Consider the following 15,833-nt stretch of genomic DNA (forward strand, 5'->3'; position numbering starts at 1 on the left):
AAGAACTGTCAAGTATTGTTAGTAAATAAACTTACAACAAAAACATTTCCTAAATGTGCAAGTTGGGGAGTATCTTGGAACAGATTCTATGTGGTTGTCGCATATTTGTGGAGAAATGTCTATGTTACATATGTCCTCCGTTGTACAGAGTATTCTTCGCGGAGTGCAATCAGAAGAATAGCCTGCGACTCACCAGTTTTATTTGTGGTTTCTGTCTGGGACAGGCTTACTATTACTATTTGTTGAAGAGGATTCCCTTCCCGAACTCCGTTGGACTTATTTTGTCTTTAGTTATAAGTGTATTGCTTGGTGGGTAAATTTAATTGTAGTTTTTATTAACAGGGAATATATTCTACAAAAGGTGGCTACTACATATTTGCAGATATATCTCAGCTAGGTTCATTTTTGATATTTATAGCTGCGCATTTTGCCGCAATGGTGTACCTACATTTTGCAGAAAAACATTACTCATTTAAAAGCATATTAGTCAAACTACAGGACCTTCTGCGATCACATGCATTATGGCGATAACTACGTAGATGTGTTTGCGCCGCACCGCCACCCGCCGCACCATTTTTTGTGCCGACACCGGACGCGCTCATAGAAAAACGCCCAATGGCATTTGTGGGGTACGAATACGAACCCAAAATGCACACAGACACACAACTATTATTGTGAATTTTAAAACTTAATAGTTAAACCGTTCTGCTAAACACGAAGCTGAGTTTAGTTCCTTTGTCTAGTTAAAGTATCGCCAACCATTGTATTTTCAATTTCGAAATTCTCAGCAATAATGGGTTCTGGCATGTTCCCTACACTTATCAATAGTTTCACCGACTATTGGGAATAACAGTAATAAAGTAACTGGCGGAAACTGGGCGTAGTAACCCACGTAGTGTAATGTAACTCAAACTAACTACCATCTGTTGAATATCATGCGGAAATGACAAGTTATGTTTAATAACATGTTTTATAAAGTCCAGACACAGATTATATTGGGTGACAATACCCTATTCAATGACCTATCCGTCATTCCCGAACTCCGTGACTGGATTTATAGCTACTACTAGCCCGTTCTAAATCTCTTACAAAATTATCAAACTTATACCTACAGTATGGAGAACACTCACATGATTTAAATTAAACTACAAGTAGTACTCGTCCACAAGCATAATACAACTAAAATAATATTACAAAATAAATTATTAAATAAATCACGTATTAAATTATGTGTGTACAGCTCCATGTACCTTGACCACAGAAGAGCTGTAATGTTGTAGGTTGTCTAGGAATGTGACGGACACGGCGTTGCTGTTATGTTTGTGTTCGTGTTCAAATTAGCTGGGTCTATTTCGATTTACAAATATGTGGTTAAATTAAGTCATAAGAGGTGTACCCTTACGGTATATCTTGTTTAGTCTATATGATGTATGTATGGTTTACTTTCAGGTATAGGTAACGCAATATCAATACAAGTAAGATGTATATGCCTGCTTATATTTCCCATGTATTTTGGAAAAACTGGCCGAGGAGTGCTGAAAGCAGTCGTCTTGACCTACGTCGTGGCTGGTAAGGGAAAATCATCCTTATTCACATTTTGATAGTTCCTATTTTGTAAAAATATGAACTGTAAGATAGTAATCAATGTAACATGACGCTACAACATAAAGCACAAACGGTGAGGAAGAGCTAGTAAGTATACAATAGTGTAGACTTCTAAGTAATTAATTCTCATATTTTTATTTAAATTACAATTATTTTATTCAAATACTAGTATTTGACTTCTGCCTACGGCTTCGCCTGCCTTCCGTTAGCCTATGTGCTATTCCAGACCATAATCTACCCCTGTTTTTTCGGATCCCTTTAGCCATTTTGTCGTGATTGAGTAACAAACATACACACAAACTCCAAAAATTCGCATTATAATATTAGTAAGATAGGAAGTATTTGTTCAAAATGGGTTCATCTGTTTGTGAGCTACGACTTACGATGGCGGACACATAGATACAGATACATACACACACAGCAATGTACATATGTATAACACCCCTCTATTCACGTCGGGGGCTATTTCTACTTACTGTCAATTCTTATATTGATCGCAAGTGCAATGTAGTCTCACTATCGATCGCCAATGGAGCAAACTATTATTGATTATTTCGGTTTCGAAATCAGGGATAAACGTATTTGGCACCCCTGTAGATTACACTCACCCTCTATTGCGATAAATCAAATAAAGAGCGAAAAGTTGATATTTATGTACATTGTCCATTATAAGGCAAAGATGTTGACAACTATTATTCAGAAATTGTGTGAGAAAGTAAATAAGTGCTACTGCAACTGCACCTCTACCGCCCATTAGGTACAGAGGCAAATAGCTTTCCGGTTATACCTTTTCCCAAGGCACTCAAACTTTCACCTACCAAAACGTAAACTTTCTTCAAGAATTCAAGAATCATTCTCACCAATATTGAAAATCTCACCTATAAAACGTTTCAGTTTTTAAGTAAATGACATAATATCTACTAGCAGAAAATACAATTGTTAATAGACATTAAGTTCATTTATGTTAATGTTCCTATAAGGGTGACATAATCATTGTGTAATTATCACCCGAATACTCAAACAAAACGCTACTCAATTTTAAGTTGTACTAAAATATCGTGCTAAGTATCTCTGTCATTTTATAAAGAATTGATAGAGACAGAACTACATTTGAGAGCGTCTTATTCGGGCATAAACCATCTAATTAATTTAAAAAAGATATTAAAAAAAGTTCATAACATAAAGACAGACGCGCGGACCATTTCAAAGAATGACTTAATGCATGTTTGTTTGCGTAGGTCCTATCACGAACATGGGTCTGAATGCTCGAGAAGTGGTGAGGGTCTTCGCGTGCAGCACGCAGCTCTCGTTCAACCTGTCCAAGGAGAGGTACAACCTGATGCTGGAGCCCATCAAGAAGACAGCACTCAGCCTGCAGCATGAGATGGACCAGATGAAGAACGCGCTTAGGTTTGGCCTTATTAAGATTTCTTTATATCACGCTATGAGTGAAGGATAACACGATAGAAATTTACCCATGGGGTAGGTAGTACAAAGCACCACCTAGTCTGCTTTTTTCACTATTTCTGGTTATACAACTATATTACTATAATGTAATTACACTACCTCACATATCATCTTACAAAGCACCACACTCTTTTTTTTATTCATTGGTAATTTCATCTCAGAAATACTCGTAGTAAAGAATTGTACAAATAATTGTTTTATGACAGGCGTAATATATAATTAATTTTCCTGAAATCGGCTAAAAACAACATACCTAAGTACTAACCTACTAAGAAACACCTAGAAAAACGCACTTAGAACTTACACACACATCTAGTTACCATTTTTTTACTACAAACCGATATGGGATTTTCCTTATGAAAAGCTTCGTTTCACTTAGCACTTGTTTATAACCTAGGCTTACAAGGCTAGCCTTCGACTAGCCTACGTCACTACTCTCAATGCTACCATATGAGAGTCCGTGCGTTTGACAATGCCTTGAATAAAGCTGCGTGTGACAGCCAGGGGCATTGAGCGGTAACTAGCCAACCACTACAACGACATTATTCTTTATACTTAATAATTTTTTTAATAAAAATATGTGACTGTAACAGAATAGAATAGAATACCTATAAATATTTAAGTTATGTAGAGTTAGGCAGAGAAGAGCAATGGTCATATTTTTAACTCCACTTTTCGTCAATATTGCCAAATGTTTCCCTTGTTTCCTGCAAATAGTGGATAAGAAAATCCTGTCTAAAGGGAATCGAAATCCGCTCTATCTAAAATTGCCAATGACGTATTCAAACTACCTTGGAACTTTTTTCTAATTTTCACTCTCAGTGCCCACGACGCGAATGTGCGCATTCTACACACATTCATTTTTTTTTCTAAGAAGTTATTAGATAGCTAATAAAATAGACTTTAATCAGTAAACAATGACTCACATGACATAAACAATAACTTTTGCATTTAAACTTTGAATTGCATTTTCTTAATACTTTTATCAGGTGTGTCAGGTACTATTATTTCAAGTAACTTAAAATTCCTACTTATCTACTTGTTAAAGTCCTCTCAGCCTAGCAACAGCATAGGTTAGGTATGTAACTATTAATAAATGAGTTTTTAATAACTATCTACAAACAAAACCAAATTCGAATCATCAAGTGAGTTAGTCAGGGCAAAAAGGGATAGAAATACCAAGCAAGCACTCAGGTACCTAGGAAAAAAAGGGACAAAAATAGCGACTTATCACCGGAACTTAAAATAACACAGATATATGAGCGCCATTTTGTACTTTCCACAAGGGTATCTAAGCAGATGTGGGAGCACCCAATTTACAATGGATGGCGAACCTTTTTTTTACAATAGTCACTCACAGCTGACATTCGGGCGACCCACGAATGTTCCAATGCTTATCCGAACTAATTGTAGCGAGCCTATGGGTGCACTGTGCACCGACTATAATAGGGCAACTGACTCATTTCGTTTATTCTTTCTACGAATGACAAATATTGGGCACGTACTTTTTCCTTTATCTGTAATGTACATTATTAAAATAGCTTTTTGTACTTTCTGGAGTGAATTGTTTTTAATTTTGTTTATTTATTAGACGAGTCAACGCAAGTTCAAGGTGACTGTCAGACTTCCTGCGGACTAGGGGACTATGCATTTGATAGAGCGAGGAGTAGCTCTTTCTGATATAAGTACCTGCCCCTGCAATGATCTTCAACCGTCTGCCTAGCGTGGAGATCATAACAAACCCTTTCATACAGAGAAGTCTCATAGTCCCAAAGAATCATGCATACATACATAACCTCACGCCTGTCTCCCATGGAGGTAGGCGGAGACAATGGGACGCCAATTGCTACGATTCTTACACACCTCTTTCGGTTCATCAACAGTCATCAGTATTTTCATGTATGCTCGTCGGTTATAGATACTTTTAATTTTATCCTAGGAAATAAAAACACATAAGATAACTTTATGCAATAAGTATGATAAGACGTTTGTTCTAGATCTGTGCGTGACATAGTGGCTCCTATAGAGCTTGAGATAGAGAATATGGAAGAAGTTGCGAGGAAGCAGGAACAGAACGATAACTTGGATCTTCTCTTCAAGGCATTATTGCGGTCTACAGGAATTGAAGCCAAGTATCTGTTAGTACATACCTATATTGTCTACCTTTTTTTTTATAACGGGGGGAAACCTCCAGAAGGCGCCTAATTTTTGGGGATAAAAGACTAGGGAGTGTTGGATTTTTATCTCACTAAATCCACCCCCGTGGCCACACAATACACCTGTAAAGGGCACCGAGTCCTCTTAGTAGACTTGCTCCGGGACCCCCACGCAGCAATGCCGGTTACAGCACATCCCTAACATATTATTGTCTACCTAGATACCTAATACGTAAACATGTTATACGTTATACCTAGTACTTAAACATTCAATCTTACCGAGTGTACCAAGGCATCAACCAGTAAGTATCTAGCTTAATTTGAAGTGACAATACGGACTAATTTACTTGCGATTTCTCAATGCCTAGATTGTCCTAAATTTCTTAGACACTGTTTACTTTGTATCTTTCATTATTAATGAATTACAAATCACAACAGCAATTGGTTAACATAAACTTTAGAACATTTGTGTATTTTAGAAATATCCCAGAAAAAGGTTTAGAGGATCATTTTCAAAAGCTATACGAAAAGAAATTGGAATACAGATGCGAATATGAACTAACACAAGCCAATAAAGTTTGCATTGAAGCGTTTACCTTGGCTTACGACACGTGTTGTGAGAAAGTGCGTAATAACAATGCCTGGCTGTTGTGTTGGCCTCTGAGATTTAAATACGCCTGCAATTTCCTACACCTACTCCAAAAGGACGATACTTGTGATAGCAGGAAGCAGGTGAGTGGAATAGGGTACCTAAATTTGTCTGCGTTGATTGATTGAAAACTCTTTATTGTACACCATACAAAAAGACAAACATTAAACAATTGTTAAGTTGATTGTTCATAGTGTGAGTATACTAAAGTTTTTTGAACACTAGTGTTATAGACCTCAGAACCATATACTAATGAATTAGATTATTAGTCCATGTTTAGCATGACCCAACTTACTGAAGTCTTAGACCAGTATAAATCAAGTTAAAACTTCACCCAATACATCGGCCAATCTCAATAACCGATCTATGTGTGTGTAGATTAGCTTACTAGAAATACAATCCTATATATTTTGTCTTATATATCAAAATTCTATCTCTATTTAGACAGAAAATCTATGTAAATAGACTCGCCGTAAGGCAAACAATACCTTCGTCCGTTCATTAAGTTAAACCTAACATATAACTGATTTAACTATGTATCTCAGGGGTGGCCAACTTATATGTACTCGCGATCAACTATTTTTTCTAAAAGTTCCTCGCGACGACCTTTTATACAAAATTAGTTTAGTACCAAAAACTTTGAAGTTTTTTCTTAATTTCTGGTCCGCGATCGGTCAAAAATGCTCTCGGGATCTACCGGTCGTTTGCGATCGACCTGTTGGCCACCCCTGATGTATCTAATTCCATGCTCTATTGGTTGTTCCGAAGAACAACACAGGAGTATGTTACGCTTCAGTTTGTTTCTTCTATAGTTGGACCACGGCTTAGGAGAAGGTTACGTAGCCCTTAAGAGAGCGACGCGCGAGCTGACCGGTGGATTGAAAAACGTCAATCTGAAATATAAAATTACTTTTCAACGCATATTGTATGATATTCAGGTGAGGAAAGGTTTTAAAACCATCGCCATCTCCTATATCATCAATTACCTAAGTAGAGGCAGATCAATTTTATTAACCGACTTCAAAAAAAGGAGGAGGTTCTCAATTCGACCGTTTTTTTTTTTTTTATGTATGTTAATCGATATCTCCGGCAGTTATAGACCGATTTGAGAAATTCTTTTTGTATTTGAAAGAGTACGATGTCCGTGTGGTCCCATGTAATTTTTTTTAAAGTCTGACCATAAATGTGGAAGATAATCCAGGGAACTCCTCAAAAATGAACAGAATGTGCTCTGCGTTTGAGTTTAAGTGATGTATATTAGCTAATCTTTCTCAGTAACCATAATATTCAGGACAGATAGTAGCATATCTGGTATAGAATGATGAGGGGTAGCTTGATGTGCTGTCTGATTTACATGTGTATGTAGGTACCTAATCTGTTTGTGTTTGACAAATGCATATCTCTGGCAGTTATAGTCCGATTTGAGAAATTATTTTTGTGTTTGAAAGAGTACGATGGCAGTGTGGTTCCATATAATTGTTTTTAAAGTCTGACCATAAATGTGGAAGATAATCCAGGGAACTCCTTAAAATGAGCAGAATGAGCTCTGCGTTTACGTTGAAGTGATGCATACTAGCTTATCTTTCTCAGTAACCATAAAATTCAGGACAGATAGTAGCATATCTGGTATAGAATGATGGGTAGCTTGATGTGCTGTCTGAGTTACATGACTGTATACCTATGTGGGTATCTAATCTGTTTGTGTGTTTTACAACTGACTATGTATGTAGCTTATGAACTGTTAGCTGTCGGCTCAGCAGATCATAAGTTAGGGTATCAGGTTAATATACATTTGAAAGTAATGTAATTATGCGTCAATATGGATAGATATTAATATTATTCATTTAAACGGCGTTGTCCCGTATGAGCAGCGCGTTTAATAGGTCGACCCATACTCAAATAAGTTATTCACTAAAAATCAAGAAATAAAAAACAATTTTAACAAAAAAAAACCGACTTAGTAGATACAATTATTGTTATTTTTGGAGTCGGTGTCAGCCTAGGAAACGCCAACAACTAGCACGGCACGGGCGGAGTGGTGGTTAAGTACCTACTTACAACTGGTGTAAAACTGTAATGTTTTGTTGTGATAATAGGTAAATAACAAACCCATCTTAGTTGGCTGACACCGACTCCAGAAGTAACAATAATTGTACCTACTTACATTATAATGTGTGTGATGAGTTAGTAAAGTTAGTTGATCTATTAAGTTGTTGAAAAATACGCAATTATTTCTTTTACTTTTTAGTGCATATTAATTTGTTTTGGAATATTTATTTTTTGAAGTCGGTTTTTTTGGTAAATTTGTGTAGATTAATTTTAGAAGAACATTTTCCGAACTGCAATGCTTGACTATTCGCTTCAATATTTGTTATAAAGCTTATTTATGCAATATTATATTGTCATAGACATTAATTATAGTTTTGTTGCTTAACAAAATAATATTTAAAAGACGCAGTATCATAACCTATGCTAATCCAGGTGTCTAAATCACGAAATTACGAGCTATTGCAAAAGTGTGCAAAAGTGTCCAGCAGTCTCTCAAGGCTAATGATAAAAACAATGGTAATATAATTTAGCTAAAATTAACACCTCCTATTCTCTAATCCCAATACTCCAGGATGCAAAAGAAACTGGCGACCGTGTGCTCCACTCCTTTGAAGAGAAGCACATAGTCATGGGCGTGGTCATCATCACGCTGAACGTGTGTATGGCCATCCTGTTCCTAAGGATAGTGCTAGCCGCCATAGCATACCACGATATGTACCTCACTAACATTACCTTTGACAACTTGTACATAACTGGCTACTTCAAATATTTGGACGAAATGAGGAATAGGAAGAATAAAATTACTTTGTTACCACTTAAAAAGGTATTGAAGCTTTCATTTAATTATTACTTATGGTTAAAATTGTCAGTAACATCACTTTTGAACCTGTAAAAAACCATACAAATACATAGATAAATAAACCTACTTACATGTAGGTAGGCATACCCTAAGAAAGGATTTTGATAATTTCCAATGCTTCTTAACACGGGCAAAAGCTAGTTGATCCATAATATTTCAATTCTATTTTTGAGTTTCAAAAGTAGGTTTTAGTTAGGCCTTTAACTTTAGTTTCGGTAGGTTCCTGTTTTTGATTGGGCGGGAGGAAACGCCCGGGTGTCATCACTGCGAAGACCGCCCGGAGGACACGGTGGAACACACGGTTGCGGTCTGCCCTGCGTGGGCTGAGCACCGCCGTGTCCTCAGGGATGTGGTCGGCGACGGCGACCTCTCGCGTCCGGCTTTGGTTCAGGCCATGGTGCGGAGCGAGGGGGACTGGGATGCCGTCTCCTCCTTCTGCGAAGCAGTTATGCTAGCTAAGGAGGAGGCGGGACGCGTGAGGGAACGAACTTCCTCACGCCCTAGCCGACGCGAAAGACACTCCGGGCGTCGGGGATCGCGTGACGATCTCCGGCCACCGTAAGTGCGGGTCTGCGGACGGCGAGCAAGGGTAGCTCGCCGCCCGACCAGAACCAGACCCGTGCGTGCGGCGCGTTGCGTTCCGCGCGCGCCTCAAAGAGCCATCAGACCACCACAGATGGGGCCCAGTAGGGCTGATGCTTAACCCGGAGCTGCGGACTACCTAGCGGGTTTACCGGGGCTCCGGCTCGACAAGCAGGAGTAGGAACGGGGTGGTTTTTAGTCAGTAAGAGTCTGACACTCCCTCTCGCTTTGCCCTGGCGAGAGAAGTCATTGGATAATTTTCCCCCTGAAAAAAAAAAAAAAAAAGGCCTTTAACTTTAACACAGTAATAATAAGTACCTACGATTAACTGAAGACTTAGTTCTCAATTTGGACAAATAGCAACATTCCACCAAGCTATGCTTTCCAGATGGAGCGAAGTAAATACGTGGACATATACTCCGTGTCGTACGTGCGGACCCAGCACAGTAAGCTGGTGACGCAGATCCTGAAGGTGATGTTGGAGGTGGTGACAGCCACGACCTTCGTGATGCTGGACCGGCTCTTCTACGAGGCTCTGGACGTGGTGCGCCAACATGCACACCTCGAGTTCGTCCATCAGGGGACGCAGGATTTGAAGATAGAGGTACAAAACGTAGACTATGAATCGTAGAATGTATAGAGTACCTATGAAAGAAAATCAATTTCTTCATTACATTTTCAATTTTATTACAAAACAATAAAGTTGACTATCGTGTTTGTCACGCTGAAGTCTCTACATTATCCATCATTTCACCTTAAAATTGACAATGTAGGCTTTCTGCCACCGTTCTGTGTGTACCTTACCCACCTATATCCCGTAATGTTGACAAAAAAAAAACAACAAAAATTCTTATAACATGTTGATCTTTGCAAGCCCTGAATTAGCGTGCTTTTCCACTAGAGATGTGCTATGTAGCTATGCTGTCCCAATGAATATGATTGGTGGAAGCCAAACGCACCCACAGCAATGTAGCATACCACATCTCTGGTGGAAAAGCACCCTGACTATCAACACCAGGTGGAAGGAACAGGTCTCCTAGCGAATCTCCTCCGGAAACTGATCAGCAATCTATCATCGACCCGGGACAGCCGGCGCGTGATGACGAACAAACTGTGTGTGCCACAACCACGCGCCATGCCGCCCATATACTTCTTCAAGATCTACGGAGGCTACGTCTGGATACTTTTTCTGTTGTATATCAATCCATATACGCTGAGGCTGAGGAGGTGAGCTTATTACTATAGAAAGAAAGAAAGAAAAATAGTTTATTTCCACCGATTACAAAAAGGGCTAAATGACTTTTTGTATTCATTGTGTATCTTAAGTTTATGACAATAAGGTTCAAGTTGCTGCCTCGTTGGTCGAGTGGTCGTAAGTGCGAATGCCGGACAAGCGGTCTCGGGTTCGATTCCCCTTTGCGGGTCGGATAAAGTATTACTGCGCTTGTTTTGGTTTTTGAAAATTTCTCGGTAATAGCACGGAATCTGGAAGCGTGCCCAGTATACGGCAATAGAAGGTGGCCCCTATTACATGGCACTTATAAAACAAATGGTGAAAAGTGGGTATACATTGTATAGCGGCATTATGTGCCGTAATGTGCTCCTCTGCCTACCTCTTCGGGGATAAAAGGCGTGACGTTGGTGATGATGATGATGAGGTTCAAGTTGTTAACGTACAGAAATCTGAATATGATTTCGGCTCTTCACAATTGCAGTCTACGTCTCTACTAATATTTCAGACTAATCTGCAGTTACTTTTACCCTCTACGCGAGAAACAGCGCGTGTTGCATCTCTACAACGATATCCTTAAGAAACGAATGAAAATGGATAAAACTCTGCGCAGGTATTGACCACTCTACTTAAATTCTAACCTTGTTATAAGCACAATAAAAGCAGTTTTGCTAGGTGCCCATCATCATGATATTAAATGTGGCATGAGGCATTGTAGATTCCTATTAGACTTAAGTACAAAATATTGTTAATTGCATTGTATTTATATTATTATTTAATTTTATGACATCTAACTGTGTTAATTTTATGAATGTGGTGCATGTCTGTAATTGGCATAAGCACAAATGATCTTGTGTCTTCATCTTGTCTTACTTTAATGCTGGTGTTTATTCTGTTGACGTGCCTTATAATAATAAATAAATAAATAAATAGATGATCTGACTTACCCACAGAATATTAAGTGTGGAAGAGCCATGCTTCGGCATGAATGAGCCGGCTCGACCGGAGTGATACCACGGCCTCACTGAAAACCGACGTCAAACAACGCGTTTGTGTTTCGTTGTGTGAGTGAGGTTACCGAAGGCCTAATTCCCCCCAACTCCCCAATAACCCTTAAATTACTAACCCCCAAAAGGCCGGCAACGCACATGTAACGCCTCTGGTGTTTCAAGTGTCCATGGACGGCGGCGATTGCTTATCATCAGGTGATACGTCTGCTCGTTTATCGGTGTGTTCCATAAAAAAAAAGTTAGAAACAATTCACTTCTTGGTTTTCCTTTCTGCAAAAGATAGGGAGGGTGACTTGTAATTATTCGACGTATTCTACTCAGGAGATGATAATACAACAAATTTCTTACAAAATTAGTCCTAAGGTCCCTAGTCCGAAAGTGGTTAGTTTCTGAGATATTCAACATTAATTGTTTTGGTAAAAAAATCCCGAACTGGTTATAAAAACATAAGTAAATAAAAACTAATGGTTTGATTTAAGTTTGTTTGGGTTAGTTTACGTTTAGGCTAGGTTAGTTTTGGTTTATGTTTCGGTTAGGTTAGGTCTAGGTTACTAAACAAAACCTAACCTAATGTAACCAAAACCAGTTAGGTCTAGGTAAGGTTTGGGTTAGGTTTTGGTTAGGTTTAGGTTTAAGTTAGGTTTCGGTTAGGTTAGGTTAGGTTTAGGTTTAGGTTTTGGTTAGGTTAGGTTAGGTTTAGGTTTAGGTTTTGGTTAGGTTAGGTTAGGTTTGGGTTGGGTTAGGTTTTGGTTAGGTTTAGGTTTTGGTTAGGTTAGGTTTAGGTTTGGGTTAGGTTTAGGTTAGATTAGATTTTGGTTAGGTTTGGGTTAGATTAGGTTAGGTTAGGTTTGTGTTAGGTTAGGTTTGGGTTAGGTTTGGGTTAGGTTTAGGTTAGATTAGATTTTGGTTAGGTTTTGGTTAGATTAGGTTAGGTTTTGTTTAGGTTAGGTTAGATTTGGTTTAGGTTTAGGTTAGGTTAGGTTTAGGTAAGGTTTGAGTTAGGTTTTGGTTAGGTTAGGTTTGGTTTAGGTTTAGGTTAGGTTAGATTTAGGTTTTGGTTAGGTTAGGTTAGGTTTGGGTTAGGTTAGGTTTGGGTTAGGTTAGGTTTGGGTTAGGTTAGGTTTTGGTTAGGTTAGGTTAGGTTAGGTTTTGGTTAGGTTAGGTTTAGGTTTTGGTTAGGTTTAGGTAAAGTTTGGGTTAGGTTAGGTTAGGATTAGGTTTGGGTTAGGTTAAGGTTAGGTTAGATTTTGGCTAGGTTTTGGTTAGATTAGGTTAGGTTAGGTTTGGGTTAGGTTACACACGCTCGCCGAGTGTACAGCTTGGGAGGAGCAGCGCCGTGTCCTCACAAACGAAATAGGAGGCGATCTGTCGCTGCCGGCCGTCGTACGCAAGATGGTCGACAGCGCGGAGTCGTGGGACGCGGTGGTGTCCTTCTGCGAGGACGTGATGTCGCAGAAGGAAACTGCGGAGCGGGAGAGGGAGATCACGACTCCCCTCCCCGCCCGCAGTAGGCGCACCGGGCGCAGGAGAAGGGCGGACAACGCCCTCTTCCAGCCCCCATGAATGGGTCCAGGGGCGCGGGACTTGGGGAAGTCCCCGCCCCCTATTCCATAGACCCGAGGTGATGGCGTGCGCGGGTGTCGGCGCGCGCCTCCGAGACGATGCACGGGGTAGTCCAAACTTACCTACCCCGTGCAAGAGATGAGGTCAGGGCGGACCTGGCCGGCATGTGATGTGGGGCTGCGGACGAATCTGGACTCCCGCGCCCCCCACGATCACGTGCTGAGTAGACACCGGGGGGTTTTAGCCGGTAAGAGTCCGGCATACCCCTCCGCCTTTCCCCGGGCGGAGGAAGTCCATGAGGATTTCCCCCCGACAAAAAAAAAAAAAAAAAAGGTTTGGGTTAGGTTAGGTTTGGGTTAGGTTAGGTTAGGTTAGGTTAGGTTTGGGTTAGGTTAGGTTTGGGTTAGGTTAGGTTTGGGTTAGGTTAGGTTTGGGTTAGGTTAAGTTTAGGTTAGGTGAGCCAAACATAACCAAAACCTAAACCTAACCTAACCTAACCAAAACCTAAACCTAACCTAACCAAAACCTAAACCTAACCTAACCAAAACCTAAACCTAACCTAACCAAAACCTAAACCTAACCTAACCAAAACCTAACCTAACCTAACCAAAACCTAACCCAAACCTTACCTAGACCTAACCCAAATCTAAACCTAACCTAAACAAAACCTAACCTAATCTAACCAAAACCTAAACCGAAACCTAACCTAACCTAAACTAACTAAAACCTAAAACGTTAACGTAAACTAATCTAAACCTAACCCAAACCTAACCTAACCTAAACCTAAACCTAACCTAACCCAAACCAAACCTTTTATTTTCAAAATTTTGCTATTACTGAAAACTAACAAAACTTAAATCAAACCATTAGTTTTTATTTACTTATGTTTTTATAACCAGTTCGGGATTTTTTTACGAAAACAATAAATTTTGAATATCTCAGAAACTAACCACTTTCGGACCAGGGACCTTAGGACTAATTTTGTAAGAAATTTGTTGTATTATCACCTCCCAAGAAAAATACATCGAATTCAAAGTCATCCTGTATACATTTATTTTCAAGACATCGTAAAACTTGTGACTTTATGTAGAAAAGCGATCCAAGCCGTGAGAGCCCACTACCTCTCTGGAGAGAACCTCCTCAGTTTGCGGATGAAGTTCCCATACTTGCTGGGCTGGTTGGATGCTCTACCTGCTGCTAGGATGACCTGCCTCATATGTGGGGAGACGGAACCTAGGACTGGTGAGTGGAGTAGAAACGAAAGCATTATTATCAGTACCCTTAGTACGAGTTTGCTTTACGTTTAAAGTATGTAATCGAAACGAGAGGGCGTTCGGCGTTCTGATTGGCCGGCTGAAATAAATCAACCAATAAAAAAATCTAACTTATACTAAGGGTACAGGTGCAGTTTTTGACTTTGCTACTGCTAGTTGCTTAACAGCAAAGCTACTATTAGTAGCAGTGGCCTGGTAGATTTGATTTTCCAGACAATAAATTATCTGTCTACGTGACGTTTTGTAGTATTAGTAACTTTTCAGCTTTTTAGCAATTTAATAGCAAATATCCATCTTTCATAATAAACTATCACGTTTATAGTACACAAAAACTATAGGATAATACGATTTCCTAGGTCGATCTCTGATTATTTTATTGAATTAGTGACCCATTCAAAATATCTCGATGCACCTCCGAGTTTCGGAAGGTAAGTACATAACTACATAAGCTGTCGTACCGGTTGTTCGTCCTTCACATACTTCGTCGTCATTAGTTTACTTCGACCTAGTCCAAGTTTTGGTTTCGGGACCCCTAGTGGGCGGTAACTAGGTACTGACGTACACAGACATTTCGATTTTAATTTGCATTGGGCTATGTACAAGAACCATTTAACAAAAAAAATTGCGGTTTCTACATTACGAAATCTGTAAATGCATAACTATGAGAGAACCTCACATTTCCATTTTTTTGAAAATTCCTTCAATTACTTTCTCTCTAAACCCTGAATTGAACATCTGATTGGTCGAAAGGAACTGGATTTTATCTAAACTTCATAATTGAACATTTCGTACTTATTTTGTTATTTTACATCAGGTCGTCGGATCCCAGGCCGGTGGCACTGCTGCAGCGTGCCAACATGTCCGTTTGTGTACTGTGCCGAGTGCTGGGAGGAGGCGGGAGGGCACTGCCTGGCCTGCGACCCCTCCCTCAATGAGCTGAGTGACGTCGACTCCCTTAGTGATGATGATTTACTCCGATATTAACAACAGACAAAGTTTCATAGATTAATATAAATAAGTGTAAATAAAGTGAAAAATATTCCAGAATCATTCATTTGGCGTTCGATTCGTATGTGATACGATGTTACCTACATCTCTACGACCCGCCCCGGCTTCGCAAGCCTCGCATGCGTTTTTTGCCTCGACCGTCCCGACGAATTCTTTTTACAAACTGTCTCTTTCCCTCATACGAATGTCCTTGTCCCGATAATAACAAACATGACAATAGAAACGAATTATCTAATTTGGTGCAGTTGTTGACGAGTTATGCGCATACAAACATACTGGCTAGACTGATAAACCCACAGATTAGCTCCGGATGTCCGAACTTATACAAATTAAAACGTACTTTACGTCCTTTTAAAACCATCTTGTCCCTGATTTTCGGT

At 39.5% G+C, this 15,833-nt stretch overlaps 1 protein-coding gene across 1 annotated transcript; it reads left to right on the forward strand.

Moving 5' to 3' along the window:
- Positions 1 to 13: 13 nt before the first annotated feature.
- On the forward strand, positions 14 to 15,499 carry LOC118266281 (protein sneaky). Its single transcript, XM_035579680.2, has 12 exons — positions 14 to 309; positions 1,450 to 1,569; positions 2,844 to 3,015; positions 5,070 to 5,210; positions 5,708 to 5,960; positions 6,690 to 6,815; positions 8,498 to 8,749; positions 9,756 to 9,971; positions 10,386 to 10,594; positions 11,107 to 11,211; positions 14,262 to 14,413; positions 15,260 to 15,499. Exons 1-12 carry the CDS (start codon positions 54 to 56, stop codon positions 15,427 to 15,429), a joined length of 2,172 nt encoding a protein of 723 aa, XP_035435573.2. The 5' UTR covers positions 14 to 53; the 3' UTR covers positions 15,430 to 15,499.
- The last annotated feature ends 334 nt before the right edge of the window (positions 15,500 to 15,833 follow it).

The sequence above is a fragment of the Spodoptera frugiperda genome, chromosome 7, assembly GCF_023101765.2.
Source record: "Spodoptera frugiperda isolate SF20-4 chromosome 7, AGI-APGP_CSIRO_Sfru_2.0, whole genome shotgun sequence".
NCBI classification, from domain to species: domain Eukaryota; kingdom Metazoa; phylum Arthropoda; class Insecta; order Lepidoptera; family Noctuidae; genus Spodoptera; species Spodoptera frugiperda.

What these genes read in the sequence shown, in the direction of transcription:
- LOC118266281 (XM_035579680.2), top strand. Translation starts at nt 54, where the DNA reads ATGTGCAAGTTGGGGAGTATCTTGGAACAGATTCTATGTGGTTGTCGC. An exon ending in CTTGACCTACGTCGTGGCTG is followed by an intron (nt 1,570 to 2,843) that starts GTAAGGGAAAAT and finishes TTGTTTGCGTAG; the next exon opens with GTCCTATCACGAACATGGGT. An exon ending in GGAGACGGAACCTAGGACTG is followed by an intron (nt 14,414 to 15,259) that starts GTGAGTGGAGTA and finishes ATTTTACATCAG; the next exon opens with GTCGTCGGATCCCAGGCCGG.